Source organism: Martes martes (assembly GCF_963455335.1).
Source record: "Martes martes genome assembly, chromosome: 1".
Classification (NCBI taxonomy): domain Eukaryota; kingdom Metazoa; phylum Chordata; class Mammalia; order Carnivora; family Mustelidae; genus Martes; species Martes martes.
The window spans coordinates 160,137,810-160,162,648 of record NC_137888.1 but is presented as its reverse complement, the minus strand read 5'-3'; the positions used below and the strand labels follow the sequence as shown (position 1 = coordinate 160,162,648).

At 49.4% G+C, this 24,839-nt stretch overlaps 1 protein-coding gene across 1 annotated transcript in view; it reads left to right on the top strand.

Annotated features, from left to right (window-relative positions):
* RUVBL1 (RuvB like AAA ATPase 1) overlaps positions 1–24,411 on the top strand; it is a 44,537-nt gene extending 20,126 nt beyond the window's left edge. Inside the window, exons 4-11 of the mRNA XM_080826591.1 lie at positions 227–378; positions 3,762–3,851; positions 4,659–4,808; positions 6,548–6,611; positions 7,982–8,180; positions 18,332–18,434; positions 22,716–22,807; positions 24,031–24,411. Coding sequence (XP_080682717.1) covers positions 227–378; positions 3,762–3,851; positions 4,659–4,808; positions 6,548–6,611; positions 7,982–8,180; positions 18,332–18,434; positions 22,716–22,807; positions 24,031–24,190 — 1,010 coding nt within the window. The 3' untranslated portion in view covers positions 24,191–24,411. The remainder of the gene's footprint in view (positions 1–226; positions 379–3,761; positions 3,852–4,658; positions 4,809–6,547; positions 6,612–7,981; positions 8,181–18,331; positions 18,435–22,715; positions 22,808–24,030) is intronic.
* Positions 24,412–24,839: the final 428 nt, after the last annotated feature.

Here is a 24,839-nt window from a genome sequence, read left to right as displayed (position 1 = left end):
GAAATACAATTTTTCCACGTTCTGAAGAGCTCCTCCAGGTTACGTTTATGTCTGCAGTGTTTTTCTACCCAGAGTGATACCCTTGAGTGGGCATTAGTAAGGCTGAGTTGTTGGTCTTGGTAACATGGAAGTTTTGTGGCTAAAAAGGCTATTGAGTAAGGAGAGAGAATGTGAATATGTGAGAGAGAATTGTGCTTCACCAGGGCTCACCTGCCATCTCTTCCAGGGCTGCGGATAAAGGAGACCAAGGAGGTTTATGAAGGCGAAGTCACAGAGCTGACTCCATGTGAGACAGAGAACCCCATGGGAGGGTACGGCAAAACCATTAGCCATGTGATCATAGGACTTAAAACAGCCAAAGGAACCAAACAGTTGAAAGTGAGTACCTGTGTGTGGACTCTTGTCTTGCCTCAGATTGTCTCGGCACTGTGTGGCCTTGTTCAAGTGATGTAACCTCTCTGTGTCTCACTTTTCTCTGTATGATCTGGGTGATCATACGTCACAGGGCTGTTTGGGGATGTTACGTGTATTAAGCACTACCTAGAACAGGGTGAGTACACAAGAAGACCCAGTCAGGATAGCTCTTCTTTTTTTCATTGACTCCTAGGAAGCAGTAAGTTAAAATGTGAGCTGCGTGACTAGTTGTGTCTACCTTTTGCCATCCTGTATCCCATAATCTGACCATGTGTCAAAGGCCCTGGGCCTTTCTCTGAACCTGCGGATTAATGTTCATGCTCACAGAAAGAAGCAGCATTGAGTCATCTGGTAAGAGTTGTAGAACAGATAGAGGATGGATATCCCAAGGGGCCAAACACAGAATTCTGACTGCAGTTCCTTTTATGTGTCAGGGCCTAGAAACTTTAGTGGCCTCAGTTGACTCTGCTCAACTAGGGCTTTGTGGAGAAGCCATAGTGGTGGCGGTGTGGGAGGCCCTCCATCACCCTCCTCAGACACTTGTCCTGTCAGCCTTGGGGATAGGGGCGCCCAGTGAGGGGAGGAGTGTGGTTTGGAGTGTGCGGCAAAGTCTGAAAGGGAGACCGGGCTGTGCTGCTGATACCAGTGTGGCTTTTGGCAAGTGATTTAATCTCTGAGCAGTAGTTTTCTTTATCCATTAAATGGGGATAATGATTGCCTATCTTGTAGAGTTCTTAGAAGGATATAGAAATTGTAGCTTTGGGATAGCTCCTAGTTATCTGAGAAGTGGTAAGTCTTGATGTTATTGTGAGAGCCTTCAGTTAAAGAAACGCCACAATTGGGATTGTAGGCTTTGCCTTATCTATTTATTTATTTATTTTTAAATAAATTTATTTATTTGACAGACAGAGATCACAAGTAGGCAGAGAGGCAGGCAGAGAGAGAGAGGAGGAAGCAGGTTTCCTGTTGAGCAGAGAGCCTGATGTGGGGCTCGATCCCAGCACCCTGAGATCATGACTCAAGCCTAAGGCAGAGGCTCAACCCACTGAGCCACCCAGGCACCCCTAGGCTTTGCCTTATTTATAATAAACAATATCATAATAATTATAATAGCATCTCAGCTCTTACTTGCTGGGTGTGCCAGGCCCAGGCTAAGTGCTTTAACAGATATTTCGTCTGTTGTCATGTCTAGCTTTCTACATGTATGTGTGCCGTGTGTGTAATTTCCCTCATGTTCCAGATGAAGGAACCGAGGCCTCATCAGGAGGTTAAGTGCTTATCCTGGGCTCGCACAGCTGGTTAAGTGGCAGAGCAGACTGTCCGAATCCCAGCCATTATGCTGTCCACCCTCCAACTTGCTGGGGGACCTTTGGGAGTCATTCGAGCTCTCTGGGTCTCCGTTTGTCCATCTGCGAACTGTGGTAGATTAACCATATAATTTCTCCATCTTCTCTCTCCTTTTTTTATGGTTTTTTATGGATTTTATGGTTCTTTGATTCTGTAAGGTGGTTTCTTGGTCACTGCTTTATGGAGATCATAAAAATGTCACTTCTTCAGAGGGTCATTTTTCTTTTTCCTAATAGGGTTTCCATCTCAGGAACTTGCCTCTGCAAATATCTCTTTTAAACCTCCCCCTCTTCTCTCCCATTCTGTATTAATTAGATTTCTTGGTAGGATCTGCCGCTTTTCCAGTAATTACATCTTCAGTCAATTCATTTGGGAAATTAACCGATATTAAAATGCTTGAGGAAAAAAAAGGAATACTCCCCAGTGTAGGAGAGCTGAAGTAAGGCACACAGTTTACATTCCAGCTCTCCACCGGGCTGCTTTAAACAGTTTCTTCAAGAAGATAACCTAAGGGAGAAAACGAAATTTTTTTTCTTCCCAATTGAGTACTTCTAGCTACTTTGAGCGTATATACAAGGTATGTGGACAAACGGAGCTCAGGTCCTTGGTGTAGGTATTGAATTGTGAAGGAGAATGATCGTACTTGCCATCGTTATCGGGTGCCTCGCTTGTGCCAGGCCCTGCATCAGGGGCTTACCAAGCACTGTTCTCATGCTCTAGGAGGCTGCTGGGCCCTACCCCGCCAGTGACACAGAGCCCCGGGTTTACTCTTGTGATTGCTATCTTTAACAGCTTTATTGAGTTTTAATTTTAAATAAAATTGACCCATCTTGAGCATACAACTCAAGGAATTTTAGTCTATTTACAGAATGGTATAGGTAGCACCATAGTCCAATTTTATTTTATTTTATTTTTTCAATTTTAGAACATTTTCATCACCCCGAAAGAAACCTCCTGCCCGGTGACAGTAGCACCCATTCCCACCCACACGCCCTGCAACCACTGATCACTTTCTGTTTGTATGTATTTGTCTTTTCTGAACATTTCAGTATCAACGGAGTCATACAGCATGTGTTCTTTTGTGTCTGGCTTCTTTCACTGAGTCCCGAGTTTTTACTCTAATTTTGTTTGAGAGAAAGCCCAAGTCTTTTTCACATTATAAAATAAATATAAAGTTTGAGAAAAACAGTTCTCCTTGAAGTTTAACGGAAACTTGTGTTCAAATCCCGAGTCCTGACAAAAGATGCTGTCTTAGAATATTGAACATGAAGGGTAGCCTGAATTTGGACAATCAGAAGAAAAGCTGTGGTCAAAAATATGCTTCCCTCCTTTCCTGGAGGTGTAAGCAGGCAGGCCCCGGGGAGCAGACAGAGATTTGAATCAGAAGGCTTGCTTTGTGTTTCCCTCTGGATGTTTACACCTGGGTCCTATTGTACACATGAGGAAACTGAGGCTCAGAGAGCCTTGTCCAAAATCAGAGGACCACCAAGTGCCAGCCACGAAGAGCAAGCAGGTTCCCAGTAGGTGCTTCACATGTGGGAAGTTCTACTCCCACCCAAGGTGAGGAGGAGAGGAGCTGAAGTAGGGAGCGCAATCTCAAAAGGGGGTCATAGGGCCTGTGATCACGCAGACAGTGCAGACCTCACCCGAAAGCAATCAGAGCCATATTTGTCAGTTTGCAACCTCAGGAGTAAGAGGAAGGAGGATAACAGGTCTCTCCTCGTGTTCCCCTTGTGTGCACTCACTCTCCTGCTGTCTCTAGGACACACATCCCCAAAGCCAGTTGTCTCATATGTCCACACACACACAGACACACACATACATATCCACAGATGCACACACTTATCCCAACCCTGCACAGATACACTTTCTCCATAGTCATCAGCTACCTCAAGTCTCTTGTGGAAAGGGGCCTTACAGCATGTCAGAAATAGATACTGTATGTATTACAATTCCCGGAGTTAAATGTATTTGGGTTTGTTTTGTTTTTTTCTTTTAAGCTGGACCCCAGCATTTTTGAAAGTTTGCAGAAAGAACGGGTAGAGGCTGGAGATGTGATCTACATTGAAGCCAACAGTGGGGCTGTGAAGGTAACACCACTCCTGGTTCGCATGAGGAGGGCTAGGTGATAGGGGGCGGGGAGGTGGGGGTGCTACCTTCAGGGGGTAATGGGGTGTGGGGAGGGGCTGGCATCTGGTGGGGGTGCTGAGGGAAGGTCAGCAGTTGCCCCTCTATGTTGAATAAAGTTTGCTTTCCTTTTATCTTCATTCTTTAACCTTCTCATGATTAAAACAGACAGTCTGTTCGAAAAATACTAAAGCCTGTTTAGAGGGGGAGTACCGGCTGAGAAAGCAGAACAACTGTAGTCATTTTCAAATTGAAGTGTGCAGTGTGTTTAATCTTCCTTTTATCTCTTTGGTATTTTCTTCCCAAGATATATGCATGTGGAAAGGAATGCTGCATTAGTTGGCATTCTTTTTATATCTGATTTTCAGTGTCCTGTACAGTGTTCCTCACTGTTTAATGGATGAGCATAATACTTCATATCATACGATAAATCACCCACCTACAAAAGAGTCTGAACGGCTCCCTCCGTCTCCAGTTAATCTACTGGATTTGCCCTTTATCAGGAATTGCATACAGTTAAAAGAAGGAGAGTGGGGGAAAAGATTCTTGGAGAAAGTATCAGGTGTTTTTCAACTGGGTTTTTGGAGCCCGGTGATGAGCAGATAGCTTCCTTCTCTTGGCAGCGGGGGCGTGGGGTGCACTTGGAGTTTGTCAAGTAGGCTGTCAGGCCCGTGGCTGGGAACGGAGACTTTTATCTCACTTAGCGCTGTGCCATTTGGGGACTTGGCAGCCACCGCTCAGCGGGCACTCAGGTTTCTTTCTTTCTGCAGAGGCAGGGCAGGTGTGATACCTACGCCACCGAATTCGACCTTGAAGCTGAAGAGTATGTCCCCTTGCCAAAGGGGGATGTGCACAAGAAGAAAGAAATCATCCAGGATGTGACCTTGCATGACTTGGATGTGGCCAACGCACGGCCGCAGGTACCGCTTTGAGGCCGGCGTGACCTGGCGCACGAGCCCTTTTGTGTGCACGCGGAAGCTCTGGGAATGAATTGTCAGTCTTGCTGCCATTTCTTAGGGCAGACGGTCCTTTTCTATCTGTAATGTTCAGCAATTAACATCGACATGAGCTACGAGGGACTCCTTTGTTCCGATTCAAATGCTCTAGTCACAGATGATTTCATGTGTATTGTTTCTTATCCCAGCCAAGCCTCTGGCCCTGCGCTAGCCAGCTTCTTCCGTGGCTTCCCTCCAGCAAGCAGGCTCATGCCTGGGATTCTCTGGGTGTTAATGGTGGAGGGCAGGAGTGTTCTTTGAGCCCTTTGCAGGATTTCTGAAAGCCTGACAAAGCTGTGTCTTTCCCCCTGCTTAGCAAAATCTTCAGTGTTTTAGCTCAGAGCAGGAGTTGTGTCTGCTCCTCATGCCAACCGGATGGGTCCTTATGCCTTGACTAGCAGAATGTGGGGCAAGTACAGTATGACTATGAGGTCTCTCTGCGAGATGTATGATTATAAAACCCCAGCTCTCCTCTGCTGCTAGTCCTTCAGTGTGATTTCCTCTTCATCCTTAAAGCGTCCACCTCTGCACTAGCAGGGAATAGGCTTTCTAACCAAAAAGTTGATTCCTGGGTGTTTCGCCACTTAGAGCCCTGGCCAGAGGATTGCTGAAGAATCGTTTTGGAGACAACAGGTCCCTCCGTGTGTGGAACCGCTGTCCCCAAGCCAGCCTCCCCAAGCCAGCCTTCACCTTGGTTAGAGTGTTTGACCAAGAGTTGGAATTCAGGGATTGTGTCACTCTGACACTAATGAGCTCGGCCATTTAATCGCTTGGTGTCCCTGGGTTTTATGTGATTTAGGGCGCTCTGGTTTTGAGTTTCCTCCTCTGTGAAGCAGGCCTAATAGTTCCTACCCTGCAGCATCAGATGCTGTAGGTTCTTAGGAAACACTCACTACATTTTACAGCTGAGCGTTTGGTGAGCACCTCCACCTCTGTCCCCGGGCCTGGCCAGAACGGGCTGACGAAATGCTAGGCAGGTGACAGAACAGCCCCTCTTCTTGTGGACCACACTGGGAGGGGCCGGTGGGAGGGCGTGGTGGGTGGTGAGCATGTTAGCAGCCGGCTGTCCTGCAGGGTCAGCCTCCCAACCACACAGCTCTAGGTCAGTATTCACTGAAAGTGACTGTGCAGTTGAGTCTAGAGAGGGGAGGCGTGGGAACACAGATAATTTGCTTTCCGCAACAGTCTATTCGTCCCCTTGGGAACCAGAGCATCGGCAGTGGGTAGGCATTGGATGCCCCATGAGGGCGTTTGACCTGAGCTCTGATGGGTGACTGGAGCTTCCCAGAAGAGAGACCGTGCTTCCTGGCAGGTGGACTAGAATGCAGAAGCACTGAATCATACAAGAGCACGGCTGTTCAGAGAAGGGTATGGTCCTGTGTGCTAATCAGAGAATTCGGGATCTGAAAAGGATACGGGCTGGAGAAGGAGATTGGGGCAGGCCATGAAGGAATTGTGCTCCTTCTTGCAGGCCAAGGGGAGCCTCTTAAAAATTCCTCTGTGTTTAGAAGCTCCTCATGCTTTCCCGTGAGGGTGTCTGGGGCCTCTACACCCAGGAGCCCATGTCCAGTTGACATTGGGAAGCAGTGTGGTGATGGTAGCAGTGAAACTTCTGCAGCTGCCTCAGAAAGCAGGACTGACTGTGTGAGTCTTCTCTTTTGCAGGGTGGACAAGACATCCTGTCTATGATGGGCCAGCTAATGAAGCCGAAGAAGACAGAAATCACAGGTTAGAGAAATAGCCAGGGCTGTGAGCAAAAACCAGAACCTAGGGCCCTGGATTCTGATGTACTGTGTAAGGCTTTTCCGGACCTGAGGAAATGCCTTGGGACCAGTTCTTTCTTCCTTGTCATTCGGAGCCTGAGTTCCCCCTTGCGGTCTGCGACTGCTTTAGACTGCTCCCGGTAGAGCATACCGTGTGCCATCTGGCCCGGGTGCTGGCACACCCTCTTGAGTGCATTCAGTATCCTCGCTCTCTTCTTTGAAGATGGAGGCCATCGCATTCTCTGGTCCCTTCGAGGTCCCGGAAATGGGGATGGTGTCACTCTGGCTGTGCAGGATGGCTCCTGCCAGGCACTTCCAAGCACAGCAAGCCCCACGGCCGCGGTCCCAGGTCCCCTCACCCGGCAGCTTCAAGGCCGCTCACAGCCTGCCCGGCTCAGCTGCCTGGGCACCTCCCAGAGCCTGGCAGGAATGTTGCTGCTTCCTTGTGGACCTTAAGTGTACCCTGCTTCTCTTCCCAACGGCTACATCCGTCTTTTTTCGAAGCCCCACCTACAGCTCTGTCACTTTAAAATGTGAGACATTAGAGCCTCTGTTGTCTGTTCCATGTGAGGCAGTGGCGTGATCTGAGACCTTTCTAGTAGAGTTGCCAAGAGCAGTTTCTGTGTCTCCACCATGACCTCCTCTTTTGCGCATCCCAGCCTCCTGGCTTCGGTGGGAGATGAGCAGCAGGTCTTCGTGCTCTGTGTTTGTGAGCAGCTCCCTCTCATGGAAGTGCAGGGGCCGGCTCGAACGGTGACCTTAGCTGACCTCATGTAACTCTTGAGACAACCATCCCCCTAGAGCTCTGAGGTTGGACCTTTCCTCAAAACCTGCATTCCTCACAGGCTTCTTTCCAGAAAGGATTCTGTGCGCACCTGATTCCTCCATCTAGGCACTTGATTGAAAGTTAATTAACCTAAGCTTTGTCCTACAGGGCCAAAAGAAAGTGTCATTTGCTGAGTGCAAAATAGGACAATTTACATATGAAAACTCATTTCACGCAGGGTTCCCCAACTTCTGTGTCTCTGGGATGTGGCAGGGCCCTGGGTGGGCGGGTGTGAGTAGTAAGGCAAAGTGGAGAGTGACCAGGGGACGCACGCCTCTGCAAAGACACGCAAAACTGTAAAAGCCATTTGCGGCCTTAACAGAACCTGGGAGGCTGCCAGTTCTTTGACTTCTCCGTGGTGATTATCCCCATTTTCAGATCATGACACTGAAGTTAGCAGTAAAAGTGGTCCCCCCACTTGGCTTTGGATCAAATTGGGCTGGGGGAAGAGGAGAAGAGGTGACCGCTTCCCCACCTGACCTTGCCTGTGTCTTCTTACTGTCTCCTAGACAAACTTCGAGGGGAGATTAACAAGGTGGTGAATAAGTACATTGATCAGGGCATCGCTGAGCTGGTTCCAGGTGTACTCTTTGTTGATGAGGTCCACATGCTGGACATCGAGTGCTTCACCTACCTGCACCGGGCCCTGGAATCTTCTATCGCCCCCATCGTCATCTTTGCATCCAACCGAGGCAACTGTGTCATCAGGTAGGGTGGCTCCCTGCTGGCTGTGGGGCTTTTCCGCCTTCCATCTGGATTCATGTTTTCCTCTGGAATCACTTTCAACCCATGATGTCATGAGTCAGGATGGAGGTGAAGGGAGATCATGTTCATTCTGAGAGCAACCTGCCAAAGTGGCTTGTTTTCACAGGCAGTTCATGCATCAGCCATGTTCCATCATGGCCACCAAAGGCAACAGTCACCCTGTTAACTAAATATGAGGGCCTCCCACATAGTTTCTGGGGTTACGGTGTGGTGTGATTCGGTCATTCCGTTGGAATGAGCAAAGGCAAGGTCAGACAGGCTGACCTTGAGTGACCTTACGTATGTGAATTTCTATCCTCATACTAGCTGTGGGGGGTAAGTATTCATGGCTTTGTGTTTTAGATGAAGAAGCAGAATGGCAGAATAACTCCTGGTCATAAAGATCGGCTGAGGACCTGGAGCCTTCTGATAATGAAAGCAGTAACAAAACCAGGATTTTCTCTCTGTCCCAGACCTTCCCGGAGCCACACTGGTGCCTGCCCTTTCCCCCACCAGTACGCCCCTTAGGCCTGCCTTTGGGAAGGGTAGATGTTGAGGCCTGGAAGGCACATGCCTGCATGATGCTCAAGGTCAGAGGACTTTCTCGAGGTTCTTTTTCTCCTGAATACTCTGCAAACGAGCAGGTGAGCCCCGGACAACACACTGTCTTCCCAGCTCTCAAGGGCCCTGTCCTTCGTAGTTTTCTCGCTCTTCTGATTTTTTGTGCTCCTGTTTGAAGGCTGGGGCCTGGTCCTGACAGTGCTGGGGCATGAAGCAGGGTGGCCAGAGGCCCTTTTCAAGCCTGCCAGGGAGCAGTGTAGAACAGAGCTCTGTTCTACACTGGGTGCTCCTGGCAGTAGGGGTGGTAGGAATCTAGAAAGAGACCCTAAGGCCCATGGGTATCTCAGCACAGAGCTGGAGTCAGACCAAGTTAGGAACCCAAATTGCTGATTCACCTAGACTGGCCTCTGAATGATGGTGGGTCGTATCCAGGACTTTAGCTGGCTCTTGACAGGGCTTTGTCTCCGTTGATTGTTCCAGAGTTGTGCTTCTGGCTCTGGGGCAGCTCACCTCTCAGGTGATCACTCTGGCACAGAATTAGGATTTGCTTACATGGTTCAAGTTCATGTGGAAGCAGCTTGTAGTCACTCTTTGAATTCCTGTATTGGTGTCTTGACAAGACCATCATCCCAGGTGTTTTCTGCATTCTTGGGGAGAAGGCAGCTTGTTCCAGGGCCAGGCCAGCCGTTGGTGAGAGGAGCTGGCTGCCTGGGCAGCCCCTGGAATCCTGGTTTGTGGCCTGGTGCCTCGCAAGCCTGGCACCCCTGTCGCATAGACCCCGTAGCTTTGCTGGACTTGTGCTTGCTTTGGTCAGGCCTGGCTTCAGTCTGGAAGTTGATGAAAAGCTCAGCCTGGGCCAATGGCGCCCCCTACTGGGGAGGTCTGCTAACAGGCTCCTCTCTCACAGCAGATCACCAAGCCCAGCAGATGCCAGTGGAGCCTGGCATCTTCTGACAGGAGCAGACTCTTAGGACTCAGAGTACCTTCTCTCAGACCCTTCCCACCCAGGAGAAAGCACCCAGGAAAGTGGTTCTGAACTCAGGACATGCTCAGTGGGGATGGAGCGCTGGTCAGCCGGAAACCTGGGAAACCTGGCCCCAGCGTCCCCAGACAGAGTTCACCGAGGGCTGCTAGGGGCTCTGGCTGCCCACGGCTGCCAGACTGCAGTCACCCCAGTGGGAGGAAGGTGCTCGGAGTGTGGCGCTTTCTGCAGCTCTGCTGAAGCAACCAGAATCGGGGCGTCTGCTCTAGATGAGGGTTTTGGTGCGAAGTCCTGGAGCTGGTAGGGATTTTGTTGTAGTGCTGAGAATGATGTGCAGTTAGCAACGGTAGAAATAAGAGCCAAAAAAAAGAAAAGAAAAGAAATAAGAGCCAGCATATACTGAGTTGTTCCTTCTCTGCACCTTTTTTTTTTCTTTAAGATTGTATTTATTTATTTGACAGAGATCACAAGCGGGCAGAGAGGCAGGCAGATGAAGGGTGGGAGGGCATCCACCTCCCCGCTGAGCAGACAGCCCGATGCGGGGCTCGATCCCAGGACCCTGGGATCATGACCTGAGCCGAAGGCAGAGGCTTTAACCCACTGAACCACCCAGGCGCCCCATTCTTCACACCTTCTGTGTACACTGCTGGTCACACCTCAACTTACTGAGGAAGGCACCTCACTGTTCAGATGAGGATACCAAGGCTCCCCCATGATGGGGGACTTGGCCAAGGTCATACAGCTCAGCAATAAGGCTGGGATTTGAACCTAGGGTGTTGGACTTCAGAGCCCACGCTCCCAACAAGATGTGAAGTGATGACATTTCTGGAATATTGGTACAGTTTGGGCAACATCTGACTTGCTTCCCGATAGACTTTACTTCTGGAGGGAACTGTTGACCTTCCTTGCCCTTCAAAACCGTGTCTGACCTTCAGAGCTCAAAAGGAAAGGGAAGAGGAGGGAGAGAGCTCCCTGTAACTGAGGGCTTTCTCTGTGCCCAAAACAGTCCACAGCACTCTACATAGGTTACCCCATGTAATCTCAAGCATCCTGACGATTCTGTAGGCAGGTGACCTTATTTCCAGACTCACATGGGAGGTGACGTGAATGGGCCACAAGTCTGAGGGTCGGCTGGCTCCAAAGCTCCTGCCGCCCCTGTTCTCCTGCACTGTTTCTTGATGGTGTGGGGGGTGGAGGGGGGTTGAGCTGGTGCAGGTCACTGCCCCCTCTTCCTCTAGGTCATGTCTCCTTGTGCACAGGAGAGGGGGAGCCATTCCTGCAGGAGCACCTTGAGGTCTCAGGCTCCTCCTGGGTACCCCCGGGCGCCCTCCCTTGCGGCCCTAAGAAGGCCCTTCTGTGCCAGGACCCTCAGCCATTAAATGAGAGCCCGGCCTTGGTCCCAGCTCCCCAGACTTGGGAGGTCTTCTCCTGTGGGGAATAGCTCCCGGGGTTAAGGAGTCTTTGCAGGAGTTTCTCTCCACAAGTCACGGTGTTGCGCCAAAGAGCAAGACTTAAGAAACAGTGTGGTCTCCACTCAGTGTGTTCTTGAGGCAGAAGATGGTACATTTGAAGAAAACAGCTTAATGGACATAAAATTCAATACAGTATGATTCACCTATCTAAAGTATACAGTTCAGGGTTTTTTTTGCTTAGTCACAAAGTTGTCCAGCCATCACCACTATCCATTTTAGAACATTTTTGTCACCCCAGAAAGAAATCCTTCACCCATCAACAGTGATCCTGCTGCCATGCCTCACCCCCAGCTGGTTTCCCCCACGCTCCCTCCCCATGGCCCCCAGCAACCATTCATCTAGTTTCTCTATGCATTTGCCTTCTCTCGACAGTTCGTATGAACAGCACCGCACACCTTTTGCTCTTTGGTGCCTGGCTTCTTTCATGGAGCATAGTGTTTTCAAGGTCCATCCGTGTTGTAACCTGTGTCAGCCTTTGTGGGTTTTTAAGGCTATGTAGTATTCCAAAATGGAATGTTTAGTCATACATTGGCCCTTTTGTTAGTTGATGGACATTGGGTGATTGGGTTGTTTAGCTCTGTGGCTGTTATGAGTACTCTTGCCTGAACATCTGTGTACAACTTTTTATGTAGACTTCAGTTTTAATTTTTCTTGGGGACATACCTATCAGTAGAATTAGTGGGTTAGATGGGAACCCCTTTTAATCTCTCAAGGAATAGCCAGACTGTTTTCCACAGTGGCTGCACTGTTCTCACCAGCAGTGTCTGAGGGGTTTGGTTTCTCCACATCCTAGACGACACTTAGTACCATCTTTTACAGTCTGGCCTTCCAAGCGGTGTGATGTGGTTGGTAATTCACTGTAGTTTTGACTGGCATCTAGCTGTTGAGTTTGAGCATCTTTTCATGTGTTTTCAGGCATTTGCATATCTTCTTGGGAGAATTGTCTGTTATTATCATTTGCCCTTTTTTGTTGTTGTTGTTTGGGTTGTCTTTTTATTAGCGAATTCTTTGTGTATTCTAGATACTAGACCTGTAGTAGATGTATGATTTGCAAATATATCCTCCCATCCTGTGGGTGGTTTTTTCAGTTTCTTGATAGTGCCTTTAAGTTTTGATGCAGTCCAGTTTTTCTGTTACTTCTTTGGTTGCTTGTGTGTTTTGGTCTCATATCTGAGAAACCTTCTAAGGTCACAGATATTTAGATCTGTGATCTCTTCTAAGAGTTCTGTAGTTTTAGCCCTTACATTTAGGTTAATGATCATTTGTGTCAGTTTTGTGTGTAGTATAAGAGGTGTGTCCAGCTTCACTTCTTTGCATGTAGATGTCTGGCTGTCTCGGGACCACGTGTTCGTCACTGAATCTCTCTGGCAGCCTCCTCAGAAAAGCAAATGGTTTCCTTCTTAGCTCTCTGTCCGGGTCTGCTGTGTCTCCTGTCATCAGAAAAGCTTTGTGGTGTCTGTGTCCCTGCAGCCACAGGGTTATGTAAAGAATCAGTCAGGCAGTGATTCTCAGCTGGCGACATTCTGACTTGTCACGACTTAGGATGCTGCTGGCTTCTGGTGGGTTGAGGCCAGAGAGGCTGCTGAATATCCTATACAATGCACAGGAGCAGCCCCTACAAAAATTAATTGCTCTGCAATGTCCAAAGTGTCAGCGGGTAAGTCCTGAGTTGTAGTAGTAAGATAGAGGCATTCAAGATGAGTCAACCCTTTGCACCTGTAGGCATAGCTATAGGATACATTTCTAGATGCGCGGTGACCTTGTTCTGCAGACAGGCCATGTTGGATTCCCAGGAGAATTAGACCTGTGACGTCGCAGCACAAAACTGCATCTATGGAAGAGGTACGGCATTAACGCAGTCTGAGCAATTGTCAAATGGCTTGTTGGGCTGACACCAGAGCTGGAAAGGAGCCTCTGGATACAAGAATGAATCTGCAGGTTGTTTTTTTTTTTTTATTTTAATAAACATGTAATGTATTTTTACCCCCAGGGGTACAGGTCTGTGAATCGCCAGGTTTACACATTTCACAGCACTCATCATAGCACATACCCTCCCCAATGTCCATTTCCCCACCACCCTCTCCCATCCCCCCTCCCCCCAGCAACCCTCAGTCTGTTTTTTGAGATTGAGTCTTTTATGGTTTGTCTCCCTCCCAATCCCATCTTTTCGTTTTTTCTTTTTCTACCTCCCCCAATCCCCCCGCATTGCATCTCCACTTCCTCATATCAGAGAGATCATATGATAGTTGTCTTTCTCCGATTGACTTATTTCGCTAAGCATGATACCCTCTAGTTGCATCCACGTCGTCGCAAATGGCAAGATTTCGTGTCTTTTGATGGCTGCATAGTATTCCATTGTGTATATATACCACATCTTCTTTATCCATTCATCTGTTGATGGACATCTAAGCTCTTTCCACTGTTTGGCTATTGTGGACATTGCTGCTATGAACATTCGGGTGCACGTGCCCCTTCGGAGCACCATGTTTGTGAATCTGCAGTTTTAACCAAAATGTAATTATTACAGTTTATTATTAGTGATTGTATAATCTAATGACAATTACGGCAGCCTCATCAGGCAGTGAGGGCTCTGCACCAAGAGCTCCTTCTGGGCTCACCACCCACGCAGACAGCACTGGTAGAGAGGGGCTTCTGTTCCCTCGCCCACTTAGCAAGTAATGTGACCCTTTTGTGGGACTTTTGCAGAAAAGAATCCCAGAAACCATTTTTTACTAATTAAAAGAAACTTTGTACCTAATATTCAGAGCTTGAACAAATGCTTCAGCTTTAATTCCTGAAGAATGCTTGGTGCTCTTTTTTTTTTTTTTTAAAAGATTTTTCTTTTTTATTTGACAGAGAGAGAGCACAAGTAGGCAGAGAGGCAGGCAGAGGGAGAGGGAGAAGCAAGCTCTCACTGAGCAGAGAGCCTGATGTGGGGCTCAATCCCAGGACCCTGAGATCATGACCTGAGCTGAAGGCAGAGGCTTCACCAACTGCGCCACCCAGGCGCCCTGCTTGGCACTCTTTAAGTGGAACTTTTTGTTTAAATTTTTAATTTTGTGGATTCAAAATCATGAGAATTTTTTTCTTGTTTTTTTTTTCTTTGCATAAAAAAGGGAATATCAAATTAAATTTAAAGAAGAAAATCAGAAATTATCTGAAAAAATAAACTGGAGCAGATCAGCTCCAGAAAAAGAGTCTTGGTGAATGACTTTATTGGAAAGGTTGGAGAAAAATAAAGATGCCCTTTAGCTTAAGAATTTGTAGGTTAGGGACACCTGGGTGGCTCAGTTCGTTGAGCATCTGCCTTTGGCTTGGGTCATGAACCCGGGGTCCTGGGATCAAGCCCCCCATCAGCCTCCCTGCTCAGTGGAGAGTCTGCTTTTCCCTCTCCCTCTCCCTCAGCTGCTCCCCCTGCTTGTGCTCTCTCTTCGTGCACTCTCTCCCCCTCTAATAAAAAAAATCTTTAAAAAAAAAGAATTTGTAGGTTATCTGCAAATCAGCTCATTGTTCAGGAGTAGAGGAATCCTTGGTTCTTAATATCGAAATTTATGCAGTTTTCTCTTTTGAGTGTCTTCTGTACCTTAAGTACAGGCAATCATTACAAACTCTCCTGTGTTCCCTACACAATAAATTCTTTGGTCCAGCCAACTCTCAGTGGAGGGGCAGCTTGTGCAACACCATCTGCCTGGATGAAGAGCATCGCAGTATTCCATTTTGTTGATTCACCTATCTCTTCGCATGTGTCCTCTTTAATTTCTGTGGTAGTCACAGTCTCTCCCACATCTCTTAATACCACGTTTAAATATTGATGAGAAGCATATAATCTGTCTCGAAGCTCTGTGTTGTTTCTCATCTTCACATAAGTTCACTCTGTATCTTCCCATAAGTTCACTCATCCAGGCTGACCTCGTGGAGACCCAGGGACTGCTCTGCAGTGCTGGTGGTTTGCTGCTGCTCCCCTCGTCTGCCGTGGTTCAAGTCCCCATGAGAAATTTTGACATTTGATTAGACGTACTTCATTTTTCTTCTAACCTTTTCTTCTTCTTCTTTTTAAGAATTTTCTTTTTTTTTTTTTAAGATTTTTTTTTAAAGGTTTTATTTATTTATTTGACAGACAGAGATCACAAGTAGGCAGAGAGGCAGGCAGAGAGAGAGGAGGAAGCAGGCCCCCCACTGAGCAGAGAGCCCGATGCGGGGCTCGATCCCAGAACCCTGGGATCATGACCCGAGCTGAAGGCAGAGGCTTAACCCACTGAGCCACCCAGGTGCCCCAAGATTTTATTTATTTATTTGAGAGGGAGAGAGGGAGAGGGGGAAGCAGACTCCCTGCCGAGCAGGGAGCCTGATGTGAGAGTTGATCCCAGGTCCCCAGGACCCTGGGATCATGACCTGAGCCACAGGCAGACCCTTAACCCACTGAGCCACCCAGACGCCCTTAACCTTTTTTCCTTCAGGCATTTTATCTTTGTTATTACAACTGAATCGAAGATGATTTACCATGAGTGTTACAGAGTTTGGGATATTTAACATGGCAAAGTTGAGATCTTTTAAAGAATTCTCAAGAGAAATCCCAAGTAGAACTTAAAAAAACCAAACTTGCCACCTAAACAGAATTAGATACCTGAAAATCAGTTGTTGTTTTCAAAGGTTATTTTGTTGAATGTGCAGATCATAAGCATCCCAAACACTGAGAGTTGAATCATGATAGAATTTAATCTTTATAATTCTTCCTTGTTATTTTAGAAATATTTTTTGAAGGGTGAGATTTGTGTTCTCTGAAGTTTATATTTGCTACTAGTCTATTTCCCTGTTTATTTTAAAAGGTTTTTTTTTGTTTTTTTGTTTTTGTTTTTGTTTTTTTAAGGAAACGGGGGGTGGAAGCCCCAGGTCCAAGTTCTTTTTTTTTTTTTTTTTTTAAGATTTTATTTATTTATTTGACAGAGATCACAAGTAGGCAGAGAGGCAGGCAGAGAGAGAGGGGGAAGCAGGCTTTCTGCTGAGCAGAGAGGCCGATGCGGGGCTTGATCCCAGGACCCTGGGATCATGACCTGAGCTGAAGGCAGAGGCTTTAACCCACTGAGCCACCCAGGTGCCCCTATTTTAAAAGGTCTTAATTGTTTTTTCATGTTAGATGTAACAATTACTCATTAAATGTTTTTATTTTAAGCGTTTTATTCTTTCTTTGAATTGTTTTTATTTTGGGAAAATTTCTGTAATGGAATTTGCAGTTTGAGTTCTTTTTAAGTATACACCTGTCTTGAAAACATTCCTGTCTCTGCAAACACTGTGCCCATTAAGCAGTGAGTCCAGGCTTCCCCATCCCCAAGTCCTCAGTAACCTTCACCGTACTCAGTGCCTATGAATTTTCTTTTTCTCGCTATTCCCCCAGAGGAATCCTACAACATCTGCCCTTTTATGACGGGCTTCTTTTACTTAGCACGCTGTCGTAGTGTGCCTCCAGGCGTTTTAGGCTTGCGGTAGTCAGTATACATTTACACTTCAACTGACTGGCTAGAATTTCAACAGCTAGATTTCTTTACTGAAGTTATATTTCTTGAATGCTCACTTATATCTGAAACTGAATATTCTGATAATATTAACAACTAAACCCAAATGACCTGCCTTGTTCTGTGTTCTACTGATGAGTTACGACGGTAGACTGTGCAGTCTGGGATAAGTTCAGGAATGCTGAGTCAGTCAGTGCTGACATCAAGTGGCTGCCGCCATGACTCCCGGAGGCTAGGGCAGGGGTGCCTAGTGCGTTGGGCTTCAGACACAGAGGCTGAAGCCGGCCTCATGTGCTGCCAGCTCTGCTCGGCACATGTCCTCTTGGGTAGCTGGTGTCTCATGGCCTCAGGTTGGAAGGGCTCCCTCCTGGGCCACCCTTCCTATGACTAAGGATTCGAGAGAAAAACAGGCACAAAGGACGTGATTAGACAGTTCCCAAAAAGAAAGAAAATAATTAATGGATATAAGGGAAACATTGAAATGATTCATTAGTAATCAAGGAAATGTAAATTCAAAGAAAGTGTCACCCTTTCTTTTTCTAAACCATTAAAGCAGCAAAATATTTAAGAATTTAGCATACCTGGTGCCGGCTACAGTGCACTGAGATCAGATCACTCGTGTAGCCGTGGAGATTCATTCAGACGTATTCAGGATTATAGCAGGCACTCAGAGTTGCTGAGGAAATGTTCATGGCTGTATGCATGAAATTATTTATCAAACATCATTAATAATGGCAATAGTTGGAAACTACCTAAATGCCCAACGGTTTGGGTTAAGGGAAATACTTGATAGGTTATTTATTTATTTATTTTTAAGATTTTATTTGAGAGATAGTGAGAAAGAGCATGTGTATGCACGAGCAGTCGGGAGGAGCAGAGGCAGAGGGGAGAAGCAGACTCCTTATGGAGCAGGGAGTCCGATGTGGGGATATGGGACTCAATCCCAGGACCCTGGGATCACAGCCTAAGACCAAGGCAGATACTTAACTGACTGAGCTACCCAGGTGCCCCCTTGATGGGTTATTAAGACTGAAGCAACATGGACAAAAGTAAAACAAAAAACAAAAAACTACACACTTAATGTGACTTATAAAGGCATCTCTATGAAAATTTGGTAAATATCTATAAGAGTATTTTATTTTATTTATTTTAAGATTTTATTTATTTATTTGACAGACAGAGATCACAAGTAGGCAGAGAGGCAGGCAGGGGGGTGGGGGGAAGAAGGCTCCCTGCTGAGCAGACAGCCCAGTGCAGGGCTCAATCCCAGGACCCTGGGATCATGACCTGAGCCGAAAGCAGAGGCTTAACCCACTGAGCCACCCAGGCGCCCCTATATGAGTTTTTTAAATAGGATTTTAGGTGGCCTTTTTTTCCTCTTTCCCCAATTTCCTGTTGTATTGATATTTGCTACAATAACGAAGTTGCTTTTGATGCCACCTGAATGTTAATTGGTTCACTCTGTGGTTGTGGGTCGACTGAGGATGTGAATTGCCTATCTTGTCATGGTGAGTACCTCAGCCATGTCTCCAGTCTCCAGTTTCTGGTCTCAGAGAGGCCTGGGTGATGTGATCATTCTGGCTCTTGCAGGGGTACTGAGGACATCACCTCTCCTCATGGCATCCCCCTTGACCTTCTGGACCGTGTGATGATCATCCGGACCATGCTGTACACCCCACAGGAAATGAAACAGGTGAGGCTCCCTCCCAGCCCTTCCCTCTTCCCCCCTCATCTGCTCCTAGAGTTCCCCGATGCTCTGCAGAAAGGTCTTCATGGAGCAGACCTGGCTCCTGCCACCGTCCTGGCACTTAGCTGCTGGCCTTGGGCAAATTGCAGTACTCCGGGCGTCAGTCCTCCCATCCGGAAGATGGGTGGGCTGAGACCGTGCCTCAGGTGTCCCAAAACCTTAGCCGTCTGTGGGTCCTGGCCCTTGTCTTTGCTACTGTAGCTATTCTGATAAACTTTAGGAAAGGGATTGTGAAAAAATCAACTTGATGACAGCCATTAGGGAGGCCACCAGCTGTAGGACAGAGGCAGTAAGATAGGATTTAGTGATCACTCTTGGTGTCTAGGCCAGGCCCTGTCCGAGGGCTCTTCTGCTGAGTAGGCAAAGCCAAGTGCTCTGTCCCACCAGAACCCACAGCAGGCTGGCTCCAACAGGGCACAGAACGTGGAGCAGGGTGAGAGCCTGTCTGCTGCAACCAGTGTGATTAGTGGTGGGTTTCCCGGGGGCTGTGGAGGCCATAGAGATGATGGTGACGCAGGGTCCCAGCTTAGAGGGGCACCTGGAAGTGGTAGTCCCAAAACCAACCTATAAGAGGCTGAAGGAGGTGTACCTGACACAGAGCATATGCTCAGAATTCTCTGCGAGCTAAATTTGTGTTAGGCCTGAGGGTGGGAGATGACAGGTGTCTGTGGTGGGGCCTTACCCCAAAGGGGCTCCATCCCAGCTCTCCCCATAGGGTTTGTCTCTTGCTTGATCTGGATTTGGAGTACCATGTGCCCAGGTGCTTTATAGTTAGATTTCTAGTCCCCTTCCTGGTACTGCCAGGTAGTCCTGGATCCCCTCTCTTCCTGTGGATGGCTCAGTCCCTGAGTGGCAAGTCCTGGGTGCGGAGCCCAGGCCATATGCCCAGCAGTGGGTTGCGCCCTAGGTTGCTGTCCCACTGGGGCAGCACTGCCGTGCTCTTGCCCTGCCCTGCCCGCCCTTGTGCCGGAGAGTCTCGCTGCCAGCACGGGTCTCTCACTGTGGCCACAGACCAGGTGGACCAGCGCTGTACTAAGTCTCAGCGGGCCCTGCCTGCACCCTCTCCTCTCACAGAGCGCAGGCCCTCTTTGTTGGATATCATGCCGGGCCTGTGGACACGCTTGGCCAGAAGGATTCCATTCGATCCCAGTGCCTGTGAGTTGGGAGCTGTTAGCACTGTCACTGTTAAGGATGAGGATGCAGAACCCGAGGCCCACTTGTCTGCCCAAGTTCATAAAGCTTGTCAGTGGCCAGTAAGTGACAGGACTGACAAACTGGGGCCCAGGCTGCCTGGTCTGGAAGCCCATGTTCTTCATCACTGCATCACCAGCTCCCACCTGCTAGAAATAGCTCAGTTGGGGGGTGGTCTCCCTGTGGCAGTTTGTCAGCAGGGCCTTTTCTTTTGGAGCTCTGAGGGCCTCTCCAGGGCACTCCTTGGTGGCCCCCCTGCTCACTGTGGACCCCCAGCCTGGCCCCTCGGACGTTTGTTGACCAGCACCTGCCAAGTGCCATGGTGATATAGGGAGCTGGAGACCGCCAGAGTGGTAGTAGTGCAGGGTGGCCGCGGGCACGTTTGGGACAGAGTGTCCATGACTGGGGCCCTGTCACCAGATTGTGGTCTCCGGCTCCTGGGTGAAAACTGGGTTGAAGGCAAGGCATTCGCTGAACAGAAGCGGAGGCAGAAGCAAAGGAAAAGTCGATTGCCACCCCCGTCCTTACTGTGGGGACAAGAGCCCCGTGTTGTCCGGCCAGGAGAGGCAGCCCCACCTGCTCGAGGTGCTTCGTGGCCGAGTGACTTCAGCTGTTGGTGCATCTCTGTGACCCTTGGCCTTCTTCATCCTCCGGAAGGTCTGCTTTCTCTTTCCCAGGTTGTTGTGAGGACTAAGTGACAGTAACTGAGGGAGGGGACCGGGCTGGCCGTCCTTTGTCCCAGCGCAGTTATTACAGCTACTAATGGCTTATAGGTTTTCACTGTCACCCTCTGGGGGCCTTACAGCAGCTCCCAGTAAGCAGGCTTTGAGGCTCCCATACAGTGAGGGTCCTATGGTCACAGAGATAAGCTGCAGAGCTAGGACCCCGCGCAGAGCCAGTTCACCTTTGTTGCCTCCACTCGACCCTGGAGCACTGGGTCCGAGCTGTCCTGGAATGTTCTGTGCTGTGCCTCTGGCTCCTGGACTGGTTCCCTTCTTGGCGGAGTCATGAGGGCCTCTTCTAGGCTTTCTCTTGGGTGAGCAGAGGTCAGACCAGCTGCCAGGACGCACGTTGCTTTTTTCTGGTGGGTTCAAGGGATAACCTCAGCATTTTTACTTAGCCTGGGTAGGTTTTTAAAGAAACAAAGTAAATGTAACTTGTGTACTCTGCCATCAGTACCGACACCCTCATAAACTATCCCTGCAGGTTATTAAATGATTAAAGATCTAATTTATGAACTGTCCGTTTCCGAGCAGTCTGAAGCAGAAGCTCTTGGGATTGCTCTGACCTGCTCTCTCTCTCTCTCTCAAGAGAGAGAGAGCAGCCCTGACATTCCTGAAGCCCGACTTTGAATGCTGTGCAACTTGCTGAAGGCCAGATGCTCTGGGCTGAAGCTCTCCCCTTCAGTATCACTGAATGTACTCCCCTCAGTAATACTGAAGGCTTCCTGATTCAGTATTTGCATCTCCCTAGAGTTTCCGAAGGCCCCCCCTGGGACATTTTTCTTGGCAGGACCGGGAGGCTTCCTTAATCCCCAGCTGTCAGGGAAAAGCCCTTTTCTGTTAGAGCCCAGATCTGCCTGGCTCTGGCTGTCGTGGCCAGAGGCCTCCTGCGGCTGGAGCCAGGAGCAGGGATTGCTCTTCCTGCTCCGCGTTCTGCGCCATCCTTATGCCCATCCCCTAACTTCCCTCTTCTCAGCGGCATTTAGCTTTATCCCCTAGATGGCGGAACTCCTCACGCACAACAGAGTCTTTCGCTGGAGGTCAGATGCCAGCAGCCCACTGGCTGAGTGAGAAGTTCTGTGTAGCCAGTGCTGTGATTGTGAATGACTCAAGTTGCCAACATTTAGAAATTGGGACATTTCATACAGAAGTCTAAGTTTGGAGTCTCTTTGGACCGAATGAAACCTCCCTAGGACTACCTGCCCTCTGCCCTGGTGGCACCAGCGGCTGGCGGCAGACAGGCCACCTTCCCTGGCTCGTGTGGCCCCTGGCCTGGTCCAGTTCTGTGGGACCCGGCTTCCCTCGGGAGCACGACTTTTCCCGGTCATGGCAGCTGACCTGCGAGGTGCCCTCAATGGAGTTCCCAGGTGCTAAACTGCCAGCGGGTCTCTGCCCCAGAGCCACGGGCCGGGTGTGAGGAGTCCGACTCCTAAACCGCCCCTCCCTTTCTGCCCCTTACAAGGCTTTAGCCGAGGGCTCAGTCTTTCCCATTTCCTATGCCTCTACCTCGGCTGTTTTTATGGCTTTAATTTAAACAAGGGCTTCTTGATATCTTGTTTACGAAGCTGCCAAAGTGAAAAATTCCTGTATTATATGAGGCTCGAAGTCCTCGAGTTATCTCGGCTCCCCAACACACAACATCATTATCCCAGCTGCCCCTTATCACTCAGCGCTGGCGCGCCCGCAGGATCCCGGGCCGTGTGTGTTACCGCCGCCCCGCCGCTAGCCTGCCTCCCCTCCAGCTTCCCCGGGATCCTCACACCGCAGCGAGCGTCAGCCTCTCCGTGAGAGATTAGATATCTCCCGGTGATGTTATGAGGGCTGGTAAATCTTTAAAAGTAACTTTTTTGATTTATTTAACCATCGTATTTATCAAGCAAATAAAAAATGTCTCTTCCTGCCTGAGTGCTCATAGGTGGTGGTGCCCAGGCTAGGGAGGAAGGTTAGAGCCCCGGAGGGAGGCAGGTTTCGGAGGGGCCTGTGTTCTCCAGATCCTGGGACTGCATCAGGGAGGCTGGAGAGACGGGAGCTGAGCCCCCCTGGTGCACACCTCCAGGGGTACCAGCCGCCGTCTAGGCACTGCCAGCCCCAGCTGTGAGCTCTTCACAAGGGCTGTGGGGGTGGCTTGCGCCCCGAGGTGTGCCAGGCCAGCAGCCCCAGGCGGAGGCCAGCTCTCTGCCCCTCCAGAGGTTTGGGCCTCTTTGGCATCGGTGGTGCGGGACAAGACATATGGGACAAGGTCGCTTTTAAAGCACTTGATAAAGGGGACACTCGAGGCCAGTTGCTGTTGATCATAGTCTCTCTCCTCCAAAAGATCATTAAAATCCGAGCCCAGACAGAAGGAATCAACATCAGCGAGGAGGCGCTGAACCACCTGGGGGAGATCGGTACCAAGACGACTCTGAGGTGAGCGTGTCTGCCTGGAGCTGCTCCCCACCTGCCTCCTACCTGCTGGGGCCTGCCCTAGGGCCCTGGGGGAGCCACCAGGGGGCCCATTCTGGGACATAAAGGCAGGTCCCTCTCTCAAGGGCACAGGACCACATCTGTCCTCACTGCTCTGATGGGGCTTGTCTTGGGCACTGTGATTTCGAATGCAGGATATTCCGGTGAAGGTGCTCATAGAGCTAGAGTAACGGGTTAGGTCCCCTTGTCCTGCAGCACACACTCCCCTGTGTGGAGAGCTTGCTAGCTTCCTTGGTGGAGGCGACGGACGACCCAGAGATCAGGGTCCAAGGCATACGGCTCACCGGCCAGGCGCTGCTTGGTCCCTACCTGGGGCTCTTCTCCAGGCTGTGGGGGGGGCAAGGAGAGGGTGCAGGTGAGGGGGAAGGACGAGTGTGGGCACAGATTGCTCTCCTAACTGTTCACCAGTGGTCCAAAGCCCACTGCCTACATGGTGTCCATCTTAGTGCTTCTGAAACCGTGACCTCCCAGCCCTTAACCAGTCCCTAGTTCTGTTTCCCTTTGAGTCTGTTGGTTGCTCCAAGGTCGAAGCAGAACTGCGAGCCATTTCATTTGGGTGGAGCGGTACTCTGAGAACTCCTGGAATTTCATGCCTTCGTGTGGGGAACGTGCTTTTAGTTGGCTGTGTGTTCATTTGCCTGCCATGTGCTGGGTCTGGGCCTTAGCATTCCTGGCCTGCACCTGTGTGCCCACAGTCTGTGGTTCCCCCCTCCTTTTTAAAAAAAAGATTTTATTTACTTTTCTAAGTAGGTTCCATGCCCAGTGTGGAGCCCAACATAGGGCTCGAGCTCATGACCCTGAGACCAAGACCTGAGCTGACATCAAGAGAGACGTTTAGCCAACTGAGCCACCCAGGCATCCCAGAAAGATTTTGTTTTTAAGTAATCTCTACCAGCTATATGGGGCTCGAACTCACAATGCCGGGATCGAGAGCCGCACACTTTACCGGCTGAGCCGGCTGGGGCTCCTGCCATCTCCCGAAAGAGCAGGGCTGTTACTGCAGTTACGGGGGACTTTGAGGCTGACAGAGATTTAGGGGCCAGGATGTGTCGTGCTGGTGACTTCCCTCCTCTCATGGGGTCACCGTGGCAGGTCCTGCGGGTGTGGTGAGAGGGCTCCCACCTGTGGCCCTGTCTCACCCCTGCCTTTGGCCCCCATCACTTTAGGTACTCGGTGCAGCTGCTGACCCCAGCCAACTTGCTGGCCAAGATCAATGGGAAGGACAGTATTGAGAAAGAGCACGTCGAGGAGATTAGCGAGCTCTTCTATGATGCCAAGTCCTCGGCCAAAATCCTGGCTGACCAGCAGGATAAGTACATGAAGTGAGATGGCCTGGGTGTTCTTCGAGAGACTCCGGGCATGCCTGGCGGGGTGCCATCTGCGAGCAGGAGGCTGGCTCTGTGCGCGGGCTGTCCCCTTCGGCCATGACGGGCAGCACCTGCTCGGTGTGGAGAGGGTTGCTTTTTAAATTATCCTAACTTCTGCGGTTGCTTTGAAGGAACCCTGCCTCACCTGGCATGTTTTCTAATAAATCGAGGTTATTTTGATGACTTGTCTCGTAATTTTTTCTTACAAATAGACTGCACTTTAGCACAGTTTTAGAGGCCCCGAGTTGTTGTGAAGGTAGAATAGGGAGCTCCCAGCCCCCCCTCACCGATTTCCTTAATGTTAACATCCTACAGGGCTGGATGGCACCTCGTCCCAGCTAGGGAGCCAGTGTTCGTATGTTGTACCTCACTCACCCTTCTTGGGTTCCGGAATAGCCTCCTCTGGCCCGGGATCCCGCCAAGGACGCCACGGTACATGTCGCCCTTACACCTCCTTCAGTTGCTCTTGGCTTGGACAGTTCCTTACACGCTCCTTGTTTTCACTACCTTGACGGAGAGCAGCGTGCCGGTTGGGTGTCCTGTCGGATATCCCACAGCACAGTTGGTTTGATATATCCCTCACGGTCTCTTGGGGTTTTGGGTTCTTG